General features: G+C 37.8%; 13 protein-coding genes across 13 annotated transcripts; 9 read left to right on the forward strand and 4 right to left on the reverse strand.

The window, feature by feature from the left end:
• Positions 1-2,574: 2,574 nt before the first annotated feature.
• B0P05DRAFT_552404 (uncharacterized protein) lies at positions 2,575-5,255 on the forward strand. Its single transcript, XM_051579462.1, has 6 exons — positions 2,575-2,679; positions 2,727-2,871; positions 2,919-3,205; positions 3,242-3,296; positions 3,346-3,659; positions 3,705-5,255. The coding sequence occupies exons 1-6, from the start codon at positions 2,611-2,613 to the stop codon at positions 5,169-5,171; spliced, it is 2,337 nt and encodes a 778-aa protein (XP_051432312.1). The 5' UTR covers positions 2,575-2,610; the 3' UTR covers positions 5,172-5,255.
• A 180-nt stretch (positions 5,256-5,435) lies between these two features.
• On the forward strand, positions 5,436-7,006 carry B0P05DRAFT_552414 (uncharacterized protein). Its single transcript, XM_051579463.1, has 9 exons — positions 5,436-5,575; positions 5,616-5,692; positions 5,738-5,924; positions 5,972-6,113; positions 6,160-6,262; positions 6,319-6,377; positions 6,442-6,614; positions 6,659-6,725; positions 6,774-7,006. The coding sequence occupies exons 1-9, from the start codon at positions 5,511-5,513 to the stop codon at positions 6,957-6,959; spliced, it is 1,059 nt and encodes a 352-aa protein (XP_051432313.1). The 5' UTR covers positions 5,436-5,510; the 3' UTR covers positions 6,960-7,006.
• A 29-nt stretch (positions 7,007-7,035) lies between these two features.
• B0P05DRAFT_552427 (t-SNARE) lies at positions 7,036-8,410 on the forward strand. Its single transcript, XM_051579464.1, has 10 exons — positions 7,036-7,111; positions 7,155-7,165; positions 7,216-7,276; positions 7,323-7,503; positions 7,548-7,609; positions 7,661-7,846; positions 7,892-7,987; positions 8,035-8,193; positions 8,236-8,319; positions 8,366-8,410. The coding sequence occupies exons 1-10, from the start codon at positions 7,061-7,063 to the stop codon at positions 8,378-8,380; spliced, it is 906 nt and encodes a 301-aa protein (XP_051432314.1). The 5' UTR covers positions 7,036-7,060; the 3' UTR covers positions 8,381-8,410.
• A 1,040-nt stretch (positions 8,411-9,450) lies between these two features.
• Positions 9,451-10,658, reverse strand: B0P05DRAFT_552436 (cyclin-domain-containing protein). The gene is made up of 2 exons (XM_051579465.1): positions 10,245-10,658; positions 9,451-10,174 (listed from the first exon to the last, which is right to left on the reverse strand). Exons 1-2 carry the CDS (start codon positions 10,390-10,392, stop codon positions 9,531-9,533), a joined length of 792 nt encoding a protein of 263 aa, XP_051432315.1. The 5' UTR covers positions 10,393-10,658; the 3' UTR covers positions 9,451-9,530.
• Positions 10,659-11,249: 591 nt separating this feature from the next.
• Positions 11,250-12,040, forward strand: B0P05DRAFT_552437 (uncharacterized protein). The gene is made up of 4 exons (XM_051579466.1): positions 11,250-11,410; positions 11,451-11,617; positions 11,665-11,779; positions 11,826-12,040. Exons 1-4 carry the CDS (start codon positions 11,284-11,286, stop codon positions 11,903-11,905), a joined length of 489 nt encoding a protein of 162 aa, XP_051432316.1. The 5' UTR covers positions 11,250-11,283; the 3' UTR covers positions 11,906-12,040.
• B0P05DRAFT_639631 (uncharacterized protein) lies at positions 11,960-12,366 on the forward strand (the record flags this gene model as incomplete). The annotated part of the gene is made up of 2 exons (XM_051583722.1): positions 11,960-11,964; positions 12,178-12,366. The coding sequence occupies 2 exons, from the start codon at positions 11,960-11,962 to the stop codon at positions 12,341-12,343; spliced, it is 171 nt and encodes a 56-aa protein (XP_051432317.1). The 3' UTR covers positions 12,344-12,366.
• A 49-nt stretch (positions 12,367-12,415) lies between these two features.
• On the forward strand, positions 12,416-14,233 carry B0P05DRAFT_552445 (uncharacterized protein). The gene is made up of 5 exons (XM_051579467.1): positions 12,416-12,590; positions 12,639-12,899; positions 12,954-13,942; positions 13,985-14,068; positions 14,108-14,233. The coding sequence occupies exons 2-5, from the start codon at positions 12,707-12,709 to the stop codon at positions 14,180-14,182; spliced, it is 1,341 nt and encodes a 446-aa protein (XP_051432318.1). The 5' UTR covers positions 12,416-12,590; positions 12,639-12,706; the 3' UTR covers positions 14,183-14,233.
• A 46-nt stretch (positions 14,234-14,279) lies between these two features.
• Positions 14,280-15,187, forward strand: B0P05DRAFT_552447 (P-loop containing nucleoside triphosphate hydrolase protein). Its single transcript, XM_051579468.1, has 4 exons — positions 14,280-14,488; positions 14,532-14,801; positions 14,850-14,935; positions 14,977-15,187. The coding sequence occupies exons 1-4, from the start codon at positions 14,378-14,380 to the stop codon at positions 15,143-15,145; spliced, it is 636 nt and encodes a 211-aa protein (XP_051432319.1). The 5' UTR covers positions 14,280-14,377; the 3' UTR covers positions 15,146-15,187.
• B0P05DRAFT_475223 (concanavalin A-like lectin/glucanase domain-containing protein) lies at positions 15,153-16,049 on the reverse strand (the record flags this gene model as incomplete). The annotated part of the gene is made up of 1 exon (XM_051574827.1): positions 15,153-16,049. The coding sequence occupies one exon, from the start codon at positions 16,047-16,049 to the stop codon at positions 15,153-15,155; it is 897 nt and encodes a 298-aa protein (XP_051432320.1).
• Positions 16,050-16,400: 351 nt separating this feature from the next.
• Positions 16,401-18,058, reverse strand: B0P05DRAFT_552455 (BCS1 N terminal-domain-containing protein). The gene is made up of 2 exons (XM_051579469.1): positions 17,010-18,058; positions 16,401-16,951 (listed from the first exon to the last, which is right to left on the reverse strand). The coding sequence occupies exons 1-2, from the start codon at positions 17,853-17,855 to the stop codon at positions 16,442-16,444; spliced, it is 1,356 nt and encodes a 451-aa protein (XP_051432321.1). The 5' UTR covers positions 17,856-18,058; the 3' UTR covers positions 16,401-16,441.
• Positions 18,059-18,080: 22 nt separating this feature from the next.
• Positions 18,081-18,393, forward strand: B0P05DRAFT_552457 (uncharacterized protein). The gene is made up of 2 exons (XM_051579470.1): positions 18,081-18,214; positions 18,270-18,393. The coding sequence occupies exons 1-2, from the start codon at positions 18,117-18,119 to the stop codon at positions 18,334-18,336; spliced, it is 165 nt and encodes a 54-aa protein (XP_051432322.1). The 5' UTR covers positions 18,081-18,116; the 3' UTR covers positions 18,337-18,393.
• On the forward strand, positions 18,389-19,141 carry B0P05DRAFT_552458 (uncharacterized protein). The gene has a single exon (XM_051579471.1). It carries the CDS (start codon positions 18,405-18,407, stop codon positions 18,768-18,770), a length of 366 nt encoding a protein of 121 aa, XP_051432323.1. The 5' UTR covers positions 18,389-18,404; the 3' UTR covers positions 18,771-19,141.
• Positions 19,142-23,874, reverse strand: B0P05DRAFT_639637 (intron-binding protein aquarius). Its single transcript, XM_051583723.1, has 10 exons — positions 23,545-23,874; positions 23,398-23,497; positions 23,068-23,352; positions 22,917-23,018; positions 22,567-22,859; positions 21,898-22,503; positions 21,644-21,845; positions 21,494-21,600; positions 19,582-21,445; positions 19,142-19,538 (listed from the first exon to the last, which is right to left on the reverse strand). Exons 1-10 carry the CDS (start codon positions 23,782-23,784, stop codon positions 19,168-19,170), a joined length of 4,170 nt encoding a protein of 1,389 aa, XP_051432324.1. The 5' UTR covers positions 23,785-23,874; the 3' UTR covers positions 19,142-19,167.
• Positions 23,875-24,727: the final 853 nt, after the last annotated feature.

Below are 24,727 nucleotides of genomic sequence, written 5' to 3' on the forward strand. Positions count from 1 at the left end.
AGATCGTTTAAAAATCGTAATACAATCCATTGATATTGGTTTGTAAACAACGAACAACTCCTTTAACACATCCAAGACCTTCCAATCCTTTACATGCTTTTCTTCAAAGTAATTTTTATACACAGTGTGCACTTCCTCATCCCCTTTGAAATACAAGATTAGGGAGAGACTATTAATTTTATTGATGCGTTGCAGACTTACTGGTTTCACATAGTAGTAAGATGCTACTACCAGTGCTGACTGTGCTTGACATGACTGTTGGCTTCTTACTTCTCGTAGTCGCTTGGTGCGTTGGCGTCTTGGTCGCTTTGTGAATATGCGTGAAGAATGTCCTTGTCTCTCTGCTGCGTACATCTCTTGTGCGTATTTTATTACCTGTTCGGCACTTGACCCATCATTATGGGATACATTACCAATTGCTCTTGCTAGTGTTCATCGTCTTGATTATGCTCTGAATCAACTGCCAACTAAGGCTTCCTCTGGTCCTCCTTCTTTTTGATCGGCGCTGCTTCAATTACTGTATGCAATTGATGTACTTGTGCATCCTCTTGCAAATATCCGCCCTGATCAAGATCCTGGTGATCGTTGGCTCCCTCCTCTGGTCTCGTTGTAGACGACCTATTCCTGTCAAGTTTTCCCTCTGTGCTGCCACGGTGGTAAGTGATTATCAAAGTTCCCAGCCGTAAGTCATGCCTCTGGAATCATGCAAATATACATTACTCTTTCTGTCTCGGCTTCATACAATTCGGTATTATGCTCCATAGAGTAGCCCATATAATTGTTTATTCAATAAAACATAATTTTTAACCTGACATCTGTTAATAAAGTAAGAGAAAAGAGCGCTAAAAAACGGGACAAAGTTCGCGACGCCATAGTTAATTGACGTTACAGTTATGAGCTATCATCGGTCTAATACACTATTTACGTTTTTTTAAAGGGAGACTATTTTTTGCCTTACTTGTATACTTATTGATAAATGAAAGACAATACAATAGGGTTACTTGGTACGCAGGATTGTACCTTTACAACTGGATCGTATCGCTCTCATCTTGCTTGCTTGCTCTGCAGAGACCTAATGGCTGGACCAGATAAACTCTCTGTATGATAGAGTAACGCCCCAATCGTTATACTCAATTGTACCTTTATGACTTGATCGTATCGCTCTCCTCGAATATAATTCCTGCACAAATACCTAGTAGACCGGCTTACAGCAATCTTGTTCGTACGTCGGCTGAAACCTATTTATGTAGAGATTGCCTGTTGTATTGCTCATTTCATATGTTAACTATCAAATATTACAATACTAACACATGTTTTTGTACTTTTTATATCCATTGCTCTCACGGCTATACTGTTATCAAAACACATCTTTCCTTATTACCAATGGTGAGGCTCGTAAGCGTGTAGTCATCTCCATTCATTTCCGTTTCCTCCTTTGGCTGGTCAATTATTATGCACATACGCAAGTCTCCCTTCTATGTGTTTTCTTGCTTGGGGTTTCCCTGACTTGGAGTTTGTTTGTGTCCGTTGTTGCTGCTTTTCGTTTTCCTGCGTTGATGGTGCCAATGATAAAGGATGGAAGTAATGTTTCATCTGACCTTAGTTGATGCACACCAGGTTTAGGGCAGTTAGGGTCTCGTAAATGTGAGTCTCCACCTTGTACGAACATTGTTCCAGCTATTATAATAACCTAACCTTCAAATTCAATAAATACTCACACCATCCTGTAGAAAGAAACAGCAGTGACACTCTACAACCTTGCGCGAAATTCATTGAAGGATGGATATAATTATGCAAGAAACTAAGACAATTGTAGATTCGTCCTCTGCAAGAGCAGCCTTCCATACAGTCATCAGTGCTATCTCAGCATTTATGGACAATGCCCTCAATCCATAGTTCATAGCTTGTTGATCATATCATCATTGAAAGAGGATACTCATCTGTATCCTTTTTCTGAAAAAACAACCTCCTACGGGACATGTCTTAACTGAAATCCGCAGAGTACCAGGTAGAGAAGATCGGATTTAATGGTTGCAATAGAAAAATATTGCAAGATTTTATAGTTTTTTTTCTTTTATAACAAAGAATGGCATTGTTTTTATTCTTAATAAGATGCCTTTTAAAAGCTTCTCGGTTGAGGATGACCTGTTGTCCGCACTCTATTCCTTACAATTCTTTTCGCCGCTATAGTACACACGATCCACAGTGACCTTATTTTTTAAGGAGTTTTGAATTAGTAATTTTGAGTTGTCAATCAACATTCAAATGAACGTTAAAATATCAGCCTATCTCTTTTGATGCATAGACATAAGACACACCTTTAGTATGGTCACTAGGAAACTGGTTTTTGAAGTAGCCTTTGAGTGTCTCATCAGACGCTGTTTTATTAGTTCTTTCAGGCATCATAATGAAACTGTCTTGACAGATGTAAACAATTGTTACATAACATTGTCGCCGGGCTCCTCGATCATACTCTGGTAATTATAAAATCTTTAAATCCGACCTCCTCTTCACTGTGATGTGAACGTGAAGTCACTTTTAAAGAGGAGACTCAATAACACGATGTTTATGCAGTCATCCGTGGAGACGCCTTTTCTTTTCACTCTTATCATGTCCTTTGAAGACCACGAACAAGATACTCCCTTTTTCGATTACCACCATTTAAAGGCTATTCAAGACGTAACATAAGGACCTATGCTAGTTTGTTACTCATTGACATTTACTAGCACGACAGTCGATACTTTGGTCAAACAGGTCTTAGTAAAAGTAAGTCTCCTCCAGGCTCTGTTCTTGGGGAAGAAGATTTCATGCATTTACCTTCGGTTCCTTTGACTGCCGCTGTGATTGATACACCACCCAATACGCTAAAAGGCAAGAAAAACAAACCATATCGTATCTCATACTCAACTTATATATAGACGAAGGCATTACTGCTGAGTTGCGTGAGCTCTATAATACGTTTCAAACATGCCTCAACTTACGTGAGAAATACATGACCAAATCCAAACAACGATTTGAAGATAACCCCAAAAACCGCGACGATTGGGAAATCTATCCTCCGCCTCCGCCTCCTTCTTGGCCACTACCTCCCGCTGAAGAACTTGCTAAGCGTAAACAAAAAGAGAAGATAAGAAAATCAGATCCTGCAGCTGCTGTAGGTATGGATTTCGACATGGCGCATATTCAACTACCCAAACCACATGAGGTAAGTTGATATGAATGACTTTGTTGAGTTTGTCAGTATATATTCGGAGTAGGTTCAGATGGATTTTATCATGTCTATCGGTCTCAAGAAGGTAAAAAATACATGGCCGTTTTGACATGGTGATTGACGCGTTGGCATAGACAAAGAGAACAGAGACCCAGCTTATGATATCATTGCCTGTAAAGACTTTTATGAGGATCTTGACACTGTCTTGACAGCCATCAGTGATGGACCTGCTAAAAGTTTTGCTTTTCGAAGACTGCGTTATCTTGACTCGAAATGGCAAATGTACATTCTCCTGAACGAATTTCAAGAACTATCTGATTCTAAATGTGTACCTCATCGTGACTTTTACAACGTGCGTAAAGTAGATACTCACGTTCATCATTCAAGCTGTATGAATCAAAAGCATATGCTTCGCTTTATCAAGTCGAAAATGAAGAAATCCCCAGATGTAAGTCTGGCATGAAAGGAAATACGACTGATACACACTCTATAGGATGTAGTCATTTACCGTGATCATGATCATCTCACACTTCAAGGTGTCTTTGACAGTTTGGGCTTAACCGCTTATGATCTCAGTATTGATACACTAGATATGCATGCTCACAAAGACTCTTTTCATCGATTTGACAAGTTCAACTTGAAATACAACCCTATTGGTGAAAGTAGACTAAGAGAGATCTTTATGAAGACCGATAATTACATTCAGGGTAGATATCTAGCTGAAATCACACGCGAAGTCGTGTCTGACTTGGAGTCAAGCAAATACCAAATGGCAGAATACCGTGTGTCTGTGTATGGACGCTCCTTGGACGAATGGGACAAGCTGGCTAAATGGGTTGTCCATAACAAACTGTTCTCGCCTAACGTCCGCTGGTTAGTGCAAGTCCCTCGCCTGTACAATGTCTATAAAGCGTCGGGTCATGTTCAGCATTTTGGCGACATTATTCGTAACTTGTTTGAACCTCTTTTTGAAGTCACACAAGATCCCAACGCACATCCTGAACTCTATATTTTCTTACAGCGTGTCGTAGGGTTTGATTCCGTAGATGACGAGTCCAAAATAGAACGCAGCGGGTACCATGAATTACCTCTGCCCAAAGACTGGACTAGCACAGCCAATCCGCCTTACAGCTACTACCTGTACTACCTTTACTCGAATCTGGCCTCCCTCAACCACTGGCGACACGAACGTGGGTTCAATACGTTTGTGCTAAGACCTCACTGTGGCGAAGCAGGTGATACAGATCATTTGACTGCTGCCTTTTTGACAGCTCAAGGCATTAGTCACGGCATCCTACTTCGCAAAGTGCCTGCCTTACAATACCTGTATTACTTGGCTCAGATTGGGATTGCCATGTCACCTCTTTCTAACAATGCCTTGTTCCTGACGTATGAACGTAACCCATTGCCTGAGTTCTTTCAGCGTGGACTCAACATCTCGCTCAGTACCGATGATCCTCTGCAGTTTCATTTTACGCGTGAACCCTTGATTGAAGAATACAGCGTGGCTGCTCAGATCTGGAAGTTTTCATCGACCGACATGTGTGAGTTAGCACGCAATTCTGTCTTGCAGTGTGGCTGGGAAGACAAGATCAAGCGCCATTGGATTGGTAAGACGTATACGCAACCAGGGGTTCAGGGCAATGATATGGGCAAGACCAATGTACCAAACATTCGTTTGACCTATCGCTATGAAACTCTGATGGAAGAATTGAATGCCTTGCGTAAATATGCACCCAAAAGTCAAGGCGGACAAGATCTCAAGGACATGACAGCACAAGATAAAGTGGGGGTTGCTGGATTAGTGGAAGGACCCAAGTTACAACAACATGTAATTCATCAACAAGACCATCACGCTTGGGATCATCGTCGTGATTCGTTCCCTGGGGTGGCTGTGGTTGCTGAACGTGCGCGTCAACGTCGTCTAAGTCAATTGTCCAATGTTTCTAAAGAGAATTGATTGACGTCAGCTTTTCCCCCTTCTTGTTCAAACTCCGTACGTTGAATGAATAAAGCAAGTGAAGCGGGGTATAGGCTATCCTCTATAAAAATTTGTTTATCTTTTTCTTTTCTTTTCTTTTACAAGCACTCTTTCGTTTACATTAATTCTTAACCCCCCTCCTCAGAAAAAAAAAGAAAATGCTTTCTTCAACTGCTGCTAAACGTAAAGCAATCAGAATGTCAACATTGTGTTAATGTGTTTGATAGGCATCCATGTGCTTACCAGAGCTGTTTCTCAAACTGTAATACATAACCATGCCATTGAACATCGACTCACCTAACTATATTCTAGCGCTCTATGCATGATTTGACTTTAAGAAAAAAAACAGGTCAACCCATGATCAAGCATGGTTTGGGTGGCAGGTAAGTCCAGTAAGATGCGAAACGGGATTGACAATCTTAGATCAACCACCAATGGCCATATTGCTACTGTCTTTGGTTGTACTGGTTTTTTGGGTCGTTATGTTGTTAACCGACTTGGTAAAGTAGTGTATGGCATCTGACATGAACTGACTGTTGTATTAGCTAGACAAGGTACACAAGTCGTTGTTGCTTACCGTGACCCTGACGAAGCTAGACATCTCAAGGTCACTGGTGATTTAGGTCAAATTGTTCCTTTGGAATTTGACTTGAAGAACAAGGATCGATTGAACGAATGTGTTCGTCACTCTGACATTGTTTACAACTTGATCGGTCGTGACTATGAAACAAAGTAAGTAGCCTTTCCTTTCATCTTTTTTTGTTGCTTATGTCATTTAGGAACTTTACTTTTGATGCTGTTCATGTGGATGGTGCTCGTAGCATTGCTGAAGCTTGTGCTGAAAATGGTGTTGCTCGATTTGTTCAAGTGTCTGCCTTGAGTGCTTCTGAAGATTCTACTTCTAGATTCCTTCGTTCCAAGGTAAATATTGATGTATTTGAATAGGCTATTGATCATGATCATATAGGCTTTGGGTGAAAAGGCTGTTCGTGAAGTCATTCCTGATGCCACCATTGTTCGTCCTGGTACAATGTGGGGTCATGAAGATCGTTTCTTGAACAGAATTGGTGGTAAGTTATATATATATATATATATATATATATCTGTATCTAAACAAGATCAATAGAAGGTGACGGTTGGCAATACTATGTCAATGAAGGCAACACTAAGATTCGTCCTGTTTCTGCAAGTATAAAAAAAAAAAGAGAGAGAAAATGGATTGATACCAGTTGCTAATCCATTCTTTTAGGCCATTGATGTTGCTCATGCTCTTGAAGTCATGTTGACTGCTGAATCCACTATGGGCAAGACTTATGAACTTTACGGCCCTAAGGAATACACTGTCAAGCAAATCTTTGAACTTGCTCGTGAAATTTCCATGAAGCCTCTTCCTATCCGTAGTGCTCCTACACCTGTCTTCAAGTAAGTATCTGTTTATTATATGTATGTACTTAGTTATATATTAGGGCCATTGCTACTTTATTGGACAAGTTACCTTACAACCAAATGGTCAGTCCTGACTTGATTGAAAGAGTAAGTCCCCCCTTTCATCGTCTCCATTGAAAACTCACAATACCATAGATGACATTGGATGATAAGATTACACCTGGTGCTTATACTTTTGAAGACTTGTACATCAACCCTACTGAATTAGAAACAGTCGCTATTCAATTCTTGAGAAGATTCCGTAGTAATGCTGTCTTTGATCTTCCTTATGAAAAGGGTGAAGGTCAAATTCAAAAGGGTGTTTACCACATCATTGATTAAACAACAATAATAAACTGTTGACGACATTCCTAATTCAAAAAAAAAAAAAAAAAAAAAAAAAAAAAAATCCCCGTTTTTTTTTTCCTTGTTTCTTTTTGTATATGTCATTTTCATTTAGTAGAGATCGAACAGCAGAATTACAGCAGGATGGTGTAAGTATATACATTGATAGACAAGCATTGACATGAATCATAGACATTGCCTAGGTAAAAAAAAAAAAAAATTGTATGTTATCATTGTTGCTTATAAGTTAAAGTGCCTATGAAATGCAAACACAACAACAAGGCATGTTGACAACGCCCAGCTTCTTCAACCAAGTAAAATAGTCCTTCTTTAAAGACATACTCACATAAAAGCATTCAGTTGGATAAATTAAAAAGTGACATTGATGCCATCAATTATCATATTGATCAAATCGGAAACTTGCATCATACAGCATTAACAAGCCTGAATGAACAACAATCCAGACAGACAGCAATGGAATTAGAACAAGCAAAAGCAACGACACAACAATTGAACATGACCTTAAAACAAGGCATTCAAGGTAAAGCATAAGACATTATGGAGTCAGATTGAATAAGGAATTAGCTTTGGAACAAGCCAATCGTTCGTTAGTCGAAGATGCCGATAGAAACATGCGTCAATCTCAGGTAGAGCCTATATAATATGCATAAAGAGAGAGAGAGCTAAACATAGTCTAGACTGCTGCTTTGAGAAAACGGTTTTTAGATACCATTCAACGGTATCAAGATGTAGAAAGAAATTATCAATTGAAATACAGACAGAGAATAGAACGACAGATTCGGATTGTGAAGCCTGATGCCACACAAGATGAAGTCGATGAACTGATGGAAAGTGATCGACCACCTCAGATCTTTACTCAATCAGTAAGTGTCTATATATCCAATTATCTTTCTTATTCCTTCTCCTAGTTGATGACAGCAGGAAAACAGGCTCAATCCAAAGCGGTGTTATCTGAAGTGACAAAACGACATGACGATATTAAGCATATTGAGAAAACCATTATTGTAATTCAGTTGAGTGTTGTTATGTATGTAGATTGATCGTCTATTAGGAATTACATCAATTGTTTATGGATATGCAAATGATGGTAGAACAACAACAAGCGACACTTGATGTGGTTGAACATCATGCCAATACAACATCGAATGATATAGAACAAGGCAATGTCTTTTTGACAAAAGCCATTGCCACTGCTCGGTCAACACGCACAGTAAATGGAACTCCCATCATACATATATACTGATCTCACCAGAAAAAATGGTGTTGTTTCTTTTTGTGCTTAGGTATTTGTGTGATGATTGCTATTCTTGTTTGGTGGTTTGCATTTGACCATGTGGTAAACACTAAAAACATACAAAGAATGACATCACTCATTGTGATAGGGAGTAAACAAATGAGTCGCTGGAAACTTAATTTTTAGTAGTCACTCTTTAATATAAAAGAAGTACTTACTTTCTGCTAATGGCGCGGTGTGTTCAGCCAATGCATTGCTTCTTGTGCAGAAGGATGTTGTCTTGTTGATGAAATCAGCATTGGATTGACTGATATTAGCTTTGAAAAAGGAGAGAGTGTCTTGAAAAAATAGCTGTGAAATTCCAGAGAGAGAGAGAGAGAATCTCTAATAGATTGAGTAGTGACATCAAAGCTTTGTTCAACAAAGTCTTGGTATCCTTTATTCCCATAAATGACAGGTTGTTATTATGTGCCAATCGGTTTGCAGATCCTCGTAGTTCTAAATTACTCAACGTGTCTATTTCAGCAAAGAAACCTCTTAAACACTACTCTTGAGAGACTTGGCCTTCAGTGCATTGAGGTTTGGTCTTTTCTTGGTACTCAACTCACAGTGAATGTTATTTGTTCGCATTGTTCGTGCTACAATACTGAAGAGATGTAAGAATTCGTCGAGAGGAATTTCAGCAGCAGGCAGTAATGGCTGCAATGCATCGGAAGCTAGTCTTGGTGGCAGGGTATAGCCTTCACCCATATAGAATAAACCTTACAGTAGTTTACTGTTTTAAAGAAACAAAGTTATGTTATGTGAAGTGTTGGTCAATCAAGTAGATTTTAACTGAATAAACTCAAAAGAGTGCAGCTACCTTTGTTCAAGAAAATAGATCAGGATTCTCGGACCATTAGAGCTACTTTAAATTAAGAGGCATAAGCCAAGACTAGTATGACAGTATCAAAGATGTTAGTAGTATGGTTATTTATTGGGCTTGAGCTAGAAATGTCGATAACTAACAGATAACTAAACCTTTTGATTGCTCTCTTATCATCTTACTATTTATTGTTTACAGAATAACAAAAAGAATTGGCTTTATCGAAACTTTCTTTTTTTTCTTTTTGTATAATATTTATACACTTAAAAGCGAAAATAGCACTTTAAACTTGCTAGTCCTTTAGCTGAATTGTAAAGTTACTCATGAGTCATCCACCGGAATTCCAAAAAAAAAAAAAAAAATTTATTAGTGAAAAATGCGATATGAAAATATACAAAAAAAAAAGAGAGAGAGAGAAAAGAAAGAATATACACAAAATGAAATTAGATTAAAGACAAGTTTTCTTGATTTGCTTTTCATCAGAAAAACAATGTTTTCTCTTTTTAGGAGATTCAGGTAAATAAGAAGCATCATCTAAAGGAGGGGAAGGTAAACTTTGTTGTGCTTTTTTCAACAAGTTTAATTTCTCTTGTTGCTGTTGTTGCTGTTGTTTCTGAATCTGAACTTGATGTTCATGACCATAAAAAGTGAAAGAATTGACTTTGAGATGTGTCTGTAGCATAAGGATCCATTGATCATAGGTATTTTTGTTTACAAACAGACGATAATCCAAGAGTTGTAACATGACTTTTTCAGCATGGTTGATTTCTTGTACATTTAATCCACTGACTTTAGACCAAGCAGAGTTTTTGTATGTCTTGTCTTGAAGGTATTTGTGGGCTGAGATAAGGGCAGCAAGGAACATGCGTCTTCCACAAGAGACATAGGCATCGTCATTCTTCTTTTCTTGGACACGTGAGCGAATACGAAAAAGATAAAAGATAGCAAGCTGAAGGGTTGAATGTGTGGTACGAGAATGCTTGAGGATATGATGAAGAAATGTATTCAAGTCGGCAATAGGTTTGTGATTGCCAGCATGAGGGGAACTGATAGAATTAGGCCAAATAGAAGCAATCACTTGGACTGTAACATCTAGGAGAAGAGTTATATCAGATACAGAAAAAAAAATTTTTTTTTTTTTGTTTGGTTTTGGGGATCTTACCAACAAGTGCACTGACATATGATTTTTGTTGTTGTTGTTTGCCAAGTTGAGTCTGAAGGGCTTGGTTCATCAGAAATGAAATGAGTTGAGGATGAGCAATTGTGTTATCATTGGACTGCGCAACTGCGGACATGGTAGTGTGAGTCATGGGTTGTTTCTCTCTTTTTTTTTTTCTCTCTTTAGTTTGTTTTTTGTTTAAAATATAATTGAGTCTTGAAAATAAATAAATTCAAGCTTCAATTTAAACAAAAATAAGAATGGAAATCATGATAAACTGAAAATAATGATATACAATGGGATAAAATAAAATGTTAGATATTAGTTAAAATAATAGTATGAACAAGGTAAATGAATAGATAGAGTTTAAAAAGAAAGAAAGGGAAAGAAAGGGAAAGAAAGAGAGAAAGAGAGAGAGAGAAAAAGAAAGAAAGGGAAAGAGGAATATAAAAAATAGGGGAAAGTACGATTGTTCATGAGTCATTTGAGATGTTTTGATTGGACAAGTTGTAAATACCAATAAAAAAAAGCTCAGATTTTAGAATCATTTTGAATTTTTATTAAAGATGACTCAAATTAAACAATTGCCTAAAATCTTTGTTTTATTCCGTGTCTTTCTTGTTTTCTTCTTTTCGCTTACTTCTTTTTCACCTTGACTACTTAAAAAGGAGACACTGGACATAAAAGGAAATCCACAGCTTTCATCCTCACGAAAATTATATCTCACGGTACCTTTTTGTACTATGTTGTACAATTCCCCCAATCATCGAAAGACATCGGATTATTTCCCGTTTATAACACTTGAGCTGCGGTATAAGAAATAACCGCAGTTGAGCTTAGATTATCAGATATTGTTTATAAGTCACTTTTATGATGGAAAACAAGTGTGTCTTTAGGGTTTTTTTTTTTTTTTTTTTTTTTTTTTTTTTTTTTTTTTTTTTTGCTCACGTGCAAGACATTGGACAGCCTATTCTCCCTTATTACGTATACTCTCTATTTTTCTTTTCTTTTTTTTTTTTTTCTTTCTTTCTTTTATACAACAATGGAAGACAACAATACACCTGAAGCACCTTCACCTTGTACTGCTGGTTGTGGGTTTTATGGAAGTAAAATATACAACAATATGTGTAGCAAGTGCTTCAAAGAACACGATGAACGGAATAAAAAAGGTATTCTACATCATCTGAATGAGTTACTTATCCTTACAAGATCTCCTGACAACACCACAAGAAAGAGAGGCAAAAGACACAGTAGACACAAAAGAAGAACAAGTAGCACCCATATTGAAAAATGAACCAGACACAAGCATACAACCCAAACAAGAACCAAAACCTACACAAAAGAACAAAGGACGTTGTTTAACATGTCGTTCAAAGGTATGACATGAATCCAAACATCACTTTGCTCATTTACATATATGTAGATTCCTCTTACTAAACAATTGACCAACAAATGTAGATGTGATTATGTCTTTTGTGATACACATCGTTATCCAGACAAGCATGACTGTACATTTGATCATGCACGCAATGATAAAGGTAACTCATTTCGTTTGATCTTCTTGTCTCTTATGTATGCTTTTAGATATCCTTGCTAAAAACAATCCGAAATTGAATGATAAACCTCGCGGTGGTAATTCCTTTAACCGTATTGATAGTGTTTAATTGACAATAAAAGAAAATATCATGGGAGAACAAAAGAAAAGGATGGGTTCAATCATGGGGTCAATGCGATGAAATCTATTTAAATTTCTCTCTTCTTTTTTTTCTCTCTCTCTTTTCTTTATTTTCTTTATTATTATCATCATCATCATGAGTACTTATTTGACACGACTTTGCTTTAAAAAACTTGAACATTTTGATATACATAAATCAAGTTTATCCTCTTTTGTCCTGATTCGAAATGCATTGATTTCTGCATTAACTCAGCAACATAGGATGATGGAGGAAGAAGACAGTGAAGAAGAGGAGATTTGGTTAGATAACTGTTTTGACTCATTGGATCAAGAACGCATATCTCAAGATACAAAAGCTTTTTATATTCAAGATGATAATGAAGAAGAAGATAGTCTATTATATTATGATACACCTATTCAACAATAAAAAAAAATCTGAGTTTTAAAAAAGACCCTTCCTAGTGATTTAGGATGCTTTCTAAAAAAAAAAATTTTTTTTAATTCTTCTTTATGCCTCCAAACGGATTCAAGTTGCCTAAACGAACACGTCGTTTACGCCAAAAGGCACCTACGAATGACGAAGAGGAGCATGAAGAGAACTATAGTCCTGCTTCTATTGAGTGTTTAGTCAATAAAAAAGAAAAAAAGTAGAAACAGATACCAAGTTACAAGGAGTAAGTTCAATCAAACAGAAATCATAGGAGAGACTGATACGGACCAAGTTATTTGATAAACTAAACCGAGATATGGACGAGAAAGAAAAAGAGGTGAATTTACAGTAGAATATGACATGCAGGATAAAGATGCATTTGAAGAAGATGAACCAAAGATACATACGATGGAATTCAATGATGAACTTATCATGAATATTCATACAGAACAACAAAAAGCAGAAGATAAAGATCAGATAAGCGAGACAGTAGAAGCAGCCAGAGCTTATCTAGATCAAGATCAACAAGAGAATATCGAGATGGTCATTCAACGTATGCAACATGAACAACAACAACATCATACCTCTGATCATCTTCGCTACCGAGCCTTTTTTACACACTCTGCCCAAATGCCAGAACCTATTTTGATATCAAAAGAATTAGGCCATGGCCAAAAAGAGATTCATATTTCTGAACTATCAGCGACATCAAAAGGAAGAGCGTTCTTGTTACAATCTGCCTGTATGAAAGAATGGTATGATGCTGGATGGAAATGCCCCAACTATGTCTATCAATGGTTATTTCGTGTGATTGGACTAGAGCAAAATAAAAAAGCAGCCAAGAATGCGTTCGAGACCTTGTTTGTGTTGTGGTCACTGCCTGGAAGTCGAGTGGATACAAAACTAGCTCATATTTACAAGCAACGGTTTATTGATCTCGAGACATTCAAGTCTGTCTTGATAGCCTATGGTGCTTCTGACATGCTAGAAACAGACACCATCATGGACTCACTCAATAATACGCACACATCGACGCCTCATTTACCTTTATCTCAACTGGGATGGGCGATCAAAGCCTTTAGTTTCTCGATTCGATTATGGTCGAAAGCCTATACAGCTTATCAGATTCGATACATTGTCAGACTCCTACTTCAAATCTCATTGGACAAGGCAGGTTATCTGATCATGCAAGATATTCAGGCAGCGATCGATAACTGTCTATTTGCTATGGACTATATCACTTGGGAAACAGAACTCAAGGCGATTGCTAATGATGTCTGCGACCTTGTGCATTCAAGGCGACACCAGTTTTATTTGTTTGATTCGATCAAGACAATTTATGAACGCTCTCGTTATCTTCGACGTATCTTGGGTCTTGTCTGTCTTGAACGGTGTCTTGAGCAAGAAGTACCGGGCAGTGTGGATTATATCTTGACAAATCAGTCAATTATTAAGCAAGTAGGACATATCTTTACACACCCTCAAGGGTTTTTTATCAATCGACCTAAAGAGATGGATTATGAAGAATGCTATATACGGGTTGCTATGCTGGATGCAGCCATAGGCACACACAGTGAGGAGATCAAAAGAGACAAAGTAAAATACATATGATGTGATGTCCATTGACAGTTTGATTAGGAAGTAGTGCTGGTCATTGCTGCTGAATTAAAAAACATGTCTTTACAGATGGGTGCCAAATTAGGTGTGATGAAGAAAACAATGGTAAGTTAACTTTTGATCAATATAGTCTTATAGCAACAGGCAAATGAAATGATTCAACGCGTTTGGGGTCGCATATTTTATATTGTAGGAAAAGATACCAAAATAGAGCACTAACAATAATAATAATAAAAAGTGTCAGGTGAAAAAATGACCTTGACTGTTTCATCACTCCGTCTCTTTATTTCATCACAGACTGGTTGTTTTCTGTATTTTTTTTTTTTCTTTATTTATTTTTATCAAGATGGTAAAGTAAGGCATGCCATGAAAGTGTGATTGATTCTCTCTTTTTGTTTATTTATTTAGGCAGAGATGAGAGAATATTTATACAAAATACTTGTTGTGGGTGATTTAGGAACAGGAAAGACGTCGATTATACGTCGTTATGTTCATAATATATTTTCAAGCAACTATAAGTCTACTGTAAGATAAGACAATGAGCTCCATGTACTCATCATCACAATAGATTGGTGTAGACTTTGCTCTGAAAGTGATTCAATGGGAAAATGATTTGATTGTTCGACTTCAGTTATGGGATATTGCTGGACAAGAAAGATTTGGTAATATGACTCGCGTGTATTATAAAGAAGCCCTTGGTGCTATTGTAGTGTATGATATCAGTCGACCACAGACATTTGAGGGTGTTACGAAATGGAAAAATGATATTGATACCAAAGTGGCATTACCAGATGCTTGGGGAGGAGGACAAATTCCTGTTATTTTGATGGCCAATAAGGTAAAATCTAAAGTCAATCACTGTATGATATTAAGGGACCCAAAATAGGCTGATTTGATTCAAGAAGGACATGGACAACATGCCAATCCAACTGAACTAGACCAATTCTGTCAAGATCATGGCTTTATTCAATGGTAACATCATCTTCATCACTTGGCTTACTTATAGTGATTAGGTTCGAAACGTCTGCTAAAGATAACAGTCAAATTGAAGAAGCTGCTCGCTATTTAGTTTCAGCCATTTTAAAGCTTGAAGAAGAACATGCTGAAAGTATTGTTCATGAACAAAACACAGTTCGTTTAGAACAACAACAACAACAACAACAAAATAATGGGTGTTGTTAAATAAAATTTATTGGCTTTCTTCTTCTTGTTGCATTCTTCTGGCTAATAAAGAAGATTTTGGAAATGTGGAATAAGAAGGTGGAGAACAAAGAGGCATTTGAGGTATAGGGACTTGACTTAATGGCATGTTATCATCATCATCATCAGAGGGTATAGGATGCGTCGTATGATAGTTTCTTTGGGGTTGTGCTAATAAATGACTTGTTTCGCCCATCCTTCCTCTTTCCAGTAATAAGGATCCAGCCTCAAAGCCATAAGCAGGCGGAGGTGCTAACGTGCCTTGTACAGGAGCCAATCCCCATTTCTTGACGTTGGCTTCCACAAATACAAACCCTCTTTGACCAAGATTCACATGAATTTGGCACGGACCATTCGCTCCAATCGTAGGAAACAGATTATACCGTAACCCAAAACAAGCTTCGTCCAACTTGCGTCCATTTCGTGTGAAAAAGATGGTGCCTGTACGATGACGATAGCCAACACCAATGACATCGCCTTCTTCATAAGGATAACCATAAGGTCTTCCAACAAACGGGTTGTTGAAATGCTTATGACCTGTATGACTAAAATAGCCTATCGAATGTCGATTCCAGCCTGGTAGTCGCCAATAAGGATATGGCTTAGTGGCTACACCGACAGAGACCATGGTCGTCCTAGGCTTTTCAAATATTTTGGCTTCCCAGTAATAGACTTCTTGGTTCCTTGGCAGAGGTAGGTTGGTCTGAACACAACATTCACCAGCAAAGAATTGAATTTCCGTCCTTGCAGACACAAAACTCTGTGTTTCCATCTCCCATTCAAACTCAAAGGCTGATACTCCTTTTTCTTGTATGCTGACATATTGTGATAGTGTAATATCAGTGGGTATACTTTCGGGTGGATGTCTCTGTTGAAAGACTAGCATAGGTTAGTATCAAATCAGAGTCTGTATGGATTCGTGTTATTTACTTTTTGCTTGTTCATAACTGATACGTGCGTCTTCTGATAGACTGGCCAAAAGTGCTGGTGTCTCTACGATCGTCTCTTCGTAAATAGAGTCTTCAGAATAAAACAAACGTTCTCCACTAGCCTTTGTAAAACACAACAAGACTATTACAACAAAGAGAAACACAACAACACCCACAAGTAATATCCAAGTATAGTTGGCACTAGGCTCTTCCATATCTTTTTTTTTAAGGCGAAGCGAAATAAACCCAAAAAAAAAAAAAGAATGAAAAAAATTAAAAAATTAGTTCGGAATTTTAAAAAAAAGTTTCTCTAAGCTTGATGCATGATGATTTTTTATTCTAAAAAGTGTCACAATGACTTCCATAAAGAATCAGCTTGTTCAACAGCTTCGTGTGGTCTATCTTTATAATACACAAAATGTCCTTGTAGACTGGCTGTACTGATATTCTTGCCATGTGTCTTTTTGATAAAGGCTTCTGCTAATTGCTTATCATCATAGAATCGTAAAAACATCTTGCGAATTTGGTATTCTGTAGCATTTCCGAGATATTCTTTTAGATCCACTCTGCCGGGTCGAATCAAGGCTGGATCTAGGCTCTCTACATGATTGGTCGTTAAGAAGACAATACGTTCTTCTGCTGATGCTACACCGTCAAGTGCGTTTAAGAGACCGCTGAAGGTAATCATGGATTGATAGCCTTGGTTGTCTGATTGAGCTCGCTTTGTAAAGGCTGCATCAATATCTTCCAACAACATAATACTACGCTCGGGAACATTGCTTAGTAAATGGTTTAATCGGTCATCTGTCAATCCTCTTTCTGATAAATTCAAAATACAAATATTGTATTCCAATTCACCCTATTCCCCCCAAAAAAAAAATATAAGTACCCTAATAGTTAAAATAAAATCAACTTACAGCCAAGGCTTGAATAAAACTACTTTTGCCTGATCCAGGAGGACCATATAACAAATACCCTCTTCTATAAGGAATACCTCTTTCGTTGTACCATTTACCGTTACTAATAAATGCCTTGACATCCTTTACGATTCTGTCTTTAATGCCTTTATCTAAAATAACAGAGTCTAGCATACGTCTTCTTCTAGGCATACCAAATGGTCTCCATTCAGGACCATAAGATGTATATAATACCGTCTTGCCCTCTTGTTTCTTAAGTGCCATCTCTTGAGCCTCATGCAACAATGTCTTGAAAATACCTCGATCTCGGCTTAATGTGGTGATGGTGATCGTTTCCCATGGCGATCCCGTCGTCAAATCCATCATTTTGCCATCCCTTTGACGTTGGACTTGCATCCAAATATTGCGATACTTGAAGAAATGTGTGCCAGGGCCTGGAACAAGGCCAAATTTAGTCGTCACACTACCATTATCGTGTTGTTTATAACTCGTTTCGACAGCCAAGTGTTGTACATGTCGCTTAGGTGCATTTTGTGACATCCATTGCAAGAACCATAGATACGATTTGTCCTTGGAGGGGATCTCGAGTGTGACGAGCAATCGTCGTCGTAGTGCACTGGCACCTAATGTAGTTCCTTTACGTAAAAGAGAAAGTCCTGCTCCTACACCTATCAATCCAAAACCTGCCGAGAACAAAGGGTTCGAAGTAACGCTTTCGAATAGGCCTTTCTTCTCGGGTGGTGTGATAGTGGGTATAGGTTCTTGTGGTTGTTGTAATGTCTCTAATAAAGCCATACTATAGAAAAAAAAAAGAAAAAAGAAAAAAAAAATTTGACAGGTCAACATGGTTTTTGTAGTTTAAACAGTGACTCCCTATTGCTGTAAGGGTAAATGATAGTCTATCTGTAGACGAAGACTTTATTTCATCCTTCGTTGGTAAATGCTGTAATTTTTTAACAAAGAAGTTCAATTTATCTTCTGATGTCTATCACTACATCATAAGCGTCTAGCCGTTCATTTGCATGGATCAATGCTCAAGATAAAAAAAAAAAAAAAAAAAAAGAATAGTGACTGTTCAGAATCATATTTCATCTTTCTTTCGTTCTGATGATTTCGACCAAACTTACTCAACTTGCGATTGCAGTAGGTGTCGGTGTAGGTACTGGCATCTATGTTTTTAAACCTCTTCTTCAAGAATATGAACAGTAAGCAACTTGTGATTGGAATATATCATTCATTTTCTTTTTTTTTTCTTTCTAGAGAAACAAACGGTACTTGGCTTCGTCCTGGTGATAAACAAAAACTACGAAACCCACCACAAAAATAAAATAAAATAAAATAAAATAAAAATAAAAATAAAAATAAAAAATTCTTTTCCTCTCTATTCTCCTCTTCATGGCCAATAAACCTCAACCAGTAGCAGTAACAACACCTACAGAGAATCAGACGGACTACGAACAAAAAAACGTACATGAAGTCTATGAAGTCATTGCCAATCATTTTAGTGATACTCGATATAAACCATGGCCTGTCGTCGAGAACTTTTTAAATAGCCTGAAGCCTGGTAGTTTAGGTGCTGATGTGGGTTGTGGTAACGGTAAATACATGGGCGTCAATCCTAACTTGATGATCTTGGGATCCGACAGAAGCTCAAACTTGATCAAGATTGTATACGATCGTGGCCTTGAAGGCTTGGTAGCGGACGGTTTAAATCTACCTTATCGAGATCATTCATTTGTAAGTGTTGATGTCAAGCAATGACTTATGTTTCATGATTAGGACTTTGCTATTTCTATTGCTGTCATTCACCATTTTGCTAGCCCTGAGAGAAGACTACAGGCTGTCAAAGATTTATTCAAAATTGTTCGGCCTGGAGGCAAAGTACTTGTGTTTGTTTGGGCTTTAGAACAAACCAAGTTTAGCAAACGTAATTTTGAACCTGGGCAACAAGATGTCTTTGTGCCATGGAAGCTCACACCAAAAAAGGGACAAGCGACAGAACAAGTGTCAGAAGAAAATGTGTATCATCGATACTACCACTTATTTAAACAAGGAGAACTAGACGCCTTATTTGAACAAGTAGAAGGTGTTATCATTGAAACTGCAGGTTATGATCGAGACAATCACTATGTGATTGGCGTCAAGAAATAAACTTTATTTAATCTTCCATCATGTATTCTTCCTCTTGTGCAAGTCTTTCTGCTTCTTGTTGGCGCATGGATTCTAATTGTTCCTGACTTAGTTTATAGACCAAGTTGCCCATGTCCTCTACATTCGCAATCTCGACTGTCTTGCCTAAATCGTCAATGTCGCGTTCGACAGGATATCGCTCATCGTGTTGAATTTGTAATGTACTAGGTCGACTGTTGAGCAATCTAAAGACAGGTTCTAGTTCAACACAGTTTATAAACAAATCTTTGTTGCAAAACACATAGAGACCTAATTTGGCTCGGGACATGGCTACAATCAATCGACGTACGTCACGAATATGGCCTACAGCCTTTGTTCTGACAAGCGACAATAAGATATCTACCTAACCATCAGTATACAGAATAACCATTCGAACACTTACAATCGTTTTGTTGTCCCTGATACTTATCCACCGTGTTCACGATAGGTTGACCAAAGAATGGATTCCATCCACAACGACGCTCCAACACATCATTAATCAAGGCCTTTTGACCATTATAGGTTGTCAGGATGGAGATCTTTTCTGCAGGATAGCCAATCAGGCGCATGTATTGATAGACAGCCACAACATATTCTGCTTCACCCAAATTCTGGTAAAAGAAAGGCACAGGTTCTGATTCACCTTGGTAGGTATCCACATGGACAAGTTGATAGTCATACGTGAACCCGGCATTGGCTCTTGTGTATTCGTCCAGTTGGACTCGCTCCAGATTGTCTAGATGATCATAACGCCATTGGTAAAGTTTAGCAAGTGAAGGGCGAGCACGGCCTTGTTTGTCTAACTGAAGTGTAGGAACACCCAGTCGAACAAAACGAGCAAACATGCTTTGTTCCATATTGCCGTATTGCTGGAAAGCAGCATTCTTAACCACAGGAGGTAATTGATGATGATCGCCAATCAACATGACACGCTTCAATCGATTCTTGCCATCCTCAGGCTCTTGCAACAAGAGTGGGATGAATGTCTCAACTTCCAAGATTTGTGCTGCTTCTTCAATAATAATGTTGTCGTATTTGAACTTGAGTTGCACAAGTTCACGTCGCTTGAGTGCAGCATGAGTACATGTCATGGCAATGATCTTGGCTTCTTTTGTCAAGAGATAATTAGCACGATCGGATCCTGTCTGTAAGAGTTCAAAGGGTCGAATGTCTTCTAATTCGGTGAAAATGGCTTGCAAGTGTCGATAACAACCAGTGGCATGTTCCAGAGCTTCAGCAGGTGTCATTGTATCTGTAAAGATAGGCTTGGGTGCATTGGCAAAGAATTGAGGGAAAGGGAATTGATCGCGTATCTGTTCCACTGTCATATCCTCTTGAGAGACAGCTTCCATAAAAGTATCCCAACGAGGCACGATATGAATATGGTAAAAGTAACCAGCAGTTTCGCAAGTAGCACCATGTTCGCCAGGGATAGCCAAGGATTGAGAAAGACGGTCTACTTGAGCCAATAGTTCAAGACGACGCTCAAGAGCAGATGCCACACGTCCGTATTTGCTAAAATTGAATTCGGTATTTAACTCTTCTTCACCGTGACCAAGGCGAACAAGGTGTCTAGGATCTACATCGAGTTCGACCATCTTTTCAAAGATCTGGTTTAAGGCCTGATTGCTGTGTGTCACAATCAGAGTATGTTGTTCAGGATGGTTACGGTAAAGATTGGCAATGGTCTGAACAGCTACGTCTGTCTTACCCGTACCAGGAGGACCGACAACCATCGTCAAGCCGTGATTCATACCTGAATAGATCGATTCAATCTGGACAGGTGTAAATCTGATTTGGTTCTTTTTAGGCTCGTCTTGAGGATAAGGACCCATATTGGGTATTTGGAAAGTAGAGATATCAAATGTCTCTCGCTTTGTTTCTTGTGGTTTGTTCTTTTTCGATTTCTTTGTAGGTTTGATGTCCATAGGGTTATCGACTAAAGTAACAATATAAGGTGGATCCACAGACTCACCAGCAGCAATCGAAAGATCTCTCTGAGGGAAGCTTTCTTTTAAATGATGCCAGTCAAGGAAAGTATCATGGAAATTGATTTCTCGCTCACGGTTAGGCATCTTGGCATAATGAGCACTGGAAGGATCACCGTAACCTAAAAACACTTTTTGAAGCCAGTCAGGCACAACAAGATCACTTTGCATCAAGTCGCGAATGGTTTCCAAAACAGACTTGAAGTTATTTTCTTGTGGTTTTCTGCGGACGAGAATATTAAAGGATTGATAGATATCGTTAGGTTTATTCATGTCCATCTAACAAGAGTGAGTCTATATATATATATATTTGAGAAGAAACGTTACCTTGTATTGACTGGCATCTAATTCAACACGAATCTTTCTCTCGGTGCCTTTCCATTTGTTGTTCTTTTCTTCAAATGTAGGTCGAGATCCATCATCCATAGATCGTCCTATCACATATATAAACATTCATCCTAGGAGCTAGTTGCTTACCATCAGAACCTAATACTTCAACCACTTCACAACCACGAACATAGCGAATACCATAATGTTCTCTAAAGTCCTCTTCGTCTTTCAATTTCTCTGTAGAGTTCTCTGTAGCCTCAATAGTCAACAAGAACAGAACATCGTGTTTGCGTAAACTATCCCATTCATGACGAATTGTGTTTGTAAAATTACCCACTTGGAAACTTATCTATAGAGATATAACATCAGCAACAAGTGGATGCTATTCAAACTCAACTTACATCAGCCAAGACACAAGAGGGCTTTTCTTCACCTAGATTAGGCTGTCCAACTTCGACCATGGTAAACTCATCAATGGGTACAGCCATACGAGCCCAACCAGCAAATTCAGTTTTGCGTTCAGGATAAGTCAAACGAGGAGCCATACGCTTCACTACGTCTTCAATATCTTGACGGATTTCATAAGAGCTCTCTAATCGAAACAGAGTAAAGTTTCTCAAGAGGTAATCATGTAATGTCAAAAACTGAAGGTTGAGCTTAGGCAAAGCCAAAGGACGATCGCCTGTGTAGAATTGAGATTGCACCAAATGATCATTAAACAAAGTCTCTTCGTCAGGATACAATGGTTGGCTGTTGATTTTCTGTACTTGGCTGATACGCTTTTGATACTTGTCAATCAATACATTGATCAAAAGGTCTTTGGTGTCAATCTCCAAGGAACTTATAAGTGGTGAACTACGAACATAAAGTGTGTCGCATAAACGAACAAGTACGTCTTTGGATAATGGTTCAAAATGCCATAGTAAATCTTGACGGGTTTCAATTGAACCCAAGTTGGCCAAAGGTAACTCTGTGATTTCTTTTCTAAAGGATACAAAAGCCGTACGCTAAACAAATAGAGTTAAGGAAAGGGTTTTTTCTTTCGCCTGATGGATGAGGGGGTTTCTTACCTGCAAATGTAATAATTGCTGACAGTGTGCTTCTGTCATTTCTATATCCGTTAATGCAATACCCGTTTGATCGTTGATTTCAAATTTAGCATAAAAAGCAAGTGTTGTAGAAAGCTTCTTGAGTAAATCAACATCTTTGTCTTGCCGTTGTTGGAAAGGTGCCATCTGAGTCAATACAATAATATGATGATCATCTAACAAAGTGTTGAAGAAACGACGAGTGGGTAATTGAGCTTCTAAATCAATAAAGAACTCCAAAAAGCGTTCATTGATCTTGAGCGTTTCTTGGTCGACTTGATAACTTATGTGAGTAAAAGAAAAAAAAAATAAAAGGTGTTACAAAGACATACCTTCTCCTTCTGCTGGGATTTGATAAATAGATTGAACGTATTTCTGTAATAAGTTGCTTAACCAATTTCTTTCAAATTCCAATTGTTGTCTTGTTGCTTCATCTAGATTAACATTAAGTACATTGCTCATCTTTCTTAAAAACTGAATTACCTGCAGCATTGAGCTTTTTGTTGCTAGAATTCCATAATTTCAAAAGAGCAGGATACTTGTTGAATAACTGTTGTTTTCTTTCTTGATGGGCTAAATGTATCCAGATACCAATGGTGACAAGCTTTAGACATTCAGTACGAACAAGGTCATTTTCAAAACTTTGGAAACAATGGATCAAGAAGACGAGCAATTGTCTAGTGATAAAAGGAGATTGTTCTGATTCTACTAGTTGTGTTACTCGTCTAAAGAAACTCGAAAACTTTTCAGTATCTTGTCCAAACGCGCCTATGATTATATAAGTCATTCCATCATGCATGTCTAGATAATTACCCCAGGCTGAAATATGTTGGCGTGCTTTTTCATTCACAATCAAACAAATAGATACAATATGGTGTAAAGAAGCTTTTTGGCTATAATGAGGCCAGAGATACTAACACATAAAACGCGTCAATGTTTGTTGTATCACTGTCTGCTTACCTTTTCTAAGTATTGAGTGAATTCTAGCAACATGATTTTCTGAAAACTAAAGTTGGAAGCTTCGAGTTCTTGTGTATAAATATTCTCGACGACGTTAGGATCAAACTTGCTTTCAAAATGCTTCTTGGCGATCTTGGAAAGCGTATCCGACTGAATATCAGCCAGTGTCAAGTTTCGTTGTTTGAGTGACGAAGCTTCACTTGGCGCTGCGTGAAGCGGTAAAGTCGTTCGTTGGAACATGGCTGTATACAAGTAAAAGAAAGAAACACACGCTTTATTCCATTAAAAAAAAGAAAGGACTGCTTACGAGTGATTGAAAGTCAGAGTATCAAGCTGCACGAAACTATGAATTGAACGAATAAGCAGTCATGTAGAGTACCACCAAAAAAGTTTTCGCTCAGAAAAAAAAAAACTGGTAGCCCAAAGAAACTTGAATGCCAAGTCAATTTGATGCATTTCTTATTTTTTGACCAAAATGAAGTCTATAAAATACTTTCAAAATTAAAAAGTGCTATAAACATCCTTTTTTTTTTTTTTAGATAACTGTAGTATTCTAGTTGCATGGTTCAGTACTCGGATAGTATTCAATGTGCAAAAATTGTGAGGTGATCATCTTCAAAGAATGAGAAGCAGTCTACTTGCTCTAAGCAACAGTCATTTTTGCCTCTCCCCTTCCCCTCTCTCAGTTGAAGACACATCAGTGCCAGTAATGCTGCATTCGAAAGACGCCTTTGCCATCACTAATAAATTATATCATTCATTTAAACACTGTCTATTAACATGACCACATACAGAAACAAAGAAAAAGAGAAGCATTTTCTTGATTATAAGTTTACTAGCTGGCTATTTTTGAAATCCAAGGTGTGCAAGGTCTTGAAATGAAAAACAAACATAGTCAAGATAGATCTTGGGTCATGTTAAACTTGAGTAGCAACCTAAGATATTACAAATTTCACATCGTATCGTCCAGGAAATTGGGTATACGATTAAATTACACTAACAAGAAAGACAATGAACTCAAAAAAAAAAAAAAAAAAAAAAAAAAAAAAGGGAGACATGTAATAATTTACTAAACTCGTTGAACAATAAATGTCAATATGTACTTTTTTATGTGACTGTAACACGTTATGAATTATCAAATTTGTAAATCATTCAATAAGTTAATAGAAGTTTAAGGAAATAT

This window comes from Gilbertella persicaria (genome assembly GCF_025201335.1).
Source record: "Gilbertella persicaria strain CBS 190.32 chromosome Unknown B0P05scaffold_36, whole genome shotgun sequence".
Classification (NCBI taxonomy): domain Eukaryota; kingdom Fungi; phylum Mucoromycota; class Mucoromycetes; order Mucorales; family Choanephoraceae; genus Gilbertella; species Gilbertella persicaria.

Bases quoted from the DNA above. Each gene is read 5' to 3' on its own strand.
- B0P05DRAFT_552404 (XM_051579462.1), top strand. From the start codon at position 2,611: ATGTCCTTTGAAGACCACGAACAAGATACTCCCTTTTTCGATTACCAC. The intron at 2,872-2,918 runs GCAAGAAAAACA...ACTTATATATAG, and splicing joins ACCACCCAATACGCTAAAAG to ACGAAGGCATTACTGCTGAG. The intron at 3,660-3,704 runs GTAAGTCTGGCA...CACACTCTATAG, and splicing joins AAATGAAGAAATCCCCAGAT to GATGTAGTCATTTACCGTGA.
- B0P05DRAFT_552414 (XM_051579463.1), top strand. From the start codon at position 5,511: ATGCATGATTTGACTTTAAGAAAAAAAACAGGTCAACCCATGATCAAG. The intron at 5,693-5,737 runs GTAAAGTAGTGT...CTGTTGTATTAG, and splicing joins TTATGTTGTTAACCGACTTG to CTAGACAAGGTACACAAGTC. The intron at 6,378-6,441 runs GCAAGTATAAAA...CCATTCTTTTAG, and splicing joins CTAAGATTCGTCCTGTTTCT to GCCATTGATGTTGCTCATGC.
- B0P05DRAFT_552427 (XM_051579464.1), top strand. From the start codon at position 7,061: ATGTCATTTTCATTTAGTAGAGATCGAACAGCAGAATTACAGCAGGAT. The intron at 7,610-7,660 runs GTAGAGCCTATA...AACATAGTCTAG, and splicing joins GAAACATGCGTCAATCTCAG to ACTGCTGCTTTGAGAAAACG. The intron at 8,194-8,235 runs GTAAATGGAACT...TGATCTCACCAG, and splicing joins CTGCTCGGTCAACACGCACA to AAAAAATGGTGTTGTTTCTT.
- B0P05DRAFT_552436 (XM_051579465.1), bottom strand. From the start codon at position 10,392: ATGACTCACACTACCATGTCCGCAGTTGCGCAGTCCAATGATAACACA. The intron at 10,175-10,244 runs GTAAGATCCCCA...CTCTTCTCCTAG, and splicing joins ATATGTCAGTGCACTTGTTG to ATGTTACAGTCCAAGTGATT.
- B0P05DRAFT_552437 (XM_051579466.1), top strand. From the start codon at position 11,284: ATGGAAGACAACAATACACCTGAAGCACCTTCACCTTGTACTGCTGGT. The intron at 11,618-11,664 runs GTATGACATGAA...ACATATATGTAG, and splicing joins GTTTAACATGTCGTTCAAAG to ATTCCTCTTACTAAACAATT. The intron at 11,780-11,825 runs GTAACTCATTTC...GTATGCTTTTAG, and splicing joins TCATGCACGCAATGATAAAG to ATATCCTTGCTAAAAACAAT.
- B0P05DRAFT_552445 (XM_051579467.1), top strand. From the start codon at position 12,707: ATGCAGGATAAAGATGCATTTGAAGAAGATGAACCAAAGATACATACG. The intron at 12,900-12,953 runs GTATGCAACATG...TTCGCTACCGAG, and splicing joins TATCGAGATGGTCATTCAAC to CCTTTTTTACACACTCTGCC. The intron at 14,069-14,107 runs GTAAGTTAACTT...TTATAGCAACAG, and splicing joins GTGTGATGAAGAAAACAATG to GCAAATGAAATGATTCAACG.
- B0P05DRAFT_552447 (XM_051579468.1), top strand. From the start codon at position 14,378: ATGAGAGAATATTTATACAAAATACTTGTTGTGGGTGATTTAGGAACA. The intron at 14,489-14,531 runs GTAAGATAAGAC...TCATCACAATAG, and splicing joins CAAGCAACTATAAGTCTACT to ATTGGTGTAGACTTTGCTCT. The intron at 14,936-14,976 runs GTAACATCATCT...TATAGTGATTAG, and splicing joins GATCATGGCTTTATTCAATG to GTTCGAAACGTCTGCTAAAG.
- B0P05DRAFT_552455 (XM_051579469.1), bottom strand. From the start codon at position 17,855: ATGTTGACCTGTCAAATTTTTTTTTTCTTTTTTCTTTTTTTTTTCTAT. The intron at 16,952-17,009 runs GTAAGTTGATTT...TGGGGGGAATAG, and splicing joins GTTTTATTCAAGCCTTGGCT to GGTGAATTGGAATACAATAT.
- B0P05DRAFT_552457 (XM_051579470.1), top strand. From the start codon at position 18,117: ATGATTTCGACCAAACTTACTCAACTTGCGATTGCAGTAGGTGTCGGT. The intron at 18,215-18,269 runs GTAAGCAACTTG...TTTTCTTTCTAG, and splicing joins CTTCTTCAAGAATATGAACA to AGAAACAAACGGTACTTGGC.
- B0P05DRAFT_552458 (XM_051579471.1), top strand. From the start codon at position 18,405: ATGGCCAATAAACCTCAACCAGTAGCAGTAACAACACCTACAGAGAAT.
- B0P05DRAFT_639637 (XM_051583723.1), bottom strand. From the start codon at position 23,784: ATGTTCCAACGAACGACTTTACCGCTTCACGCAGCGCCAAGTGAAGCT. The intron at 23,498-23,544 runs GTAAGCAGACAG...TTTATGTGTTAG, and splicing joins TCACTCAATACTTAGAAAAG to TATCTCTGGCCTCATTATAG. The intron at 22,860-22,916 runs GTATGTCTTTGT...TAAGTTATCAAG, and splicing joins AATCCCAGCAGAAGGAGAAG to TCGACCAAGAAACGCTCAAG.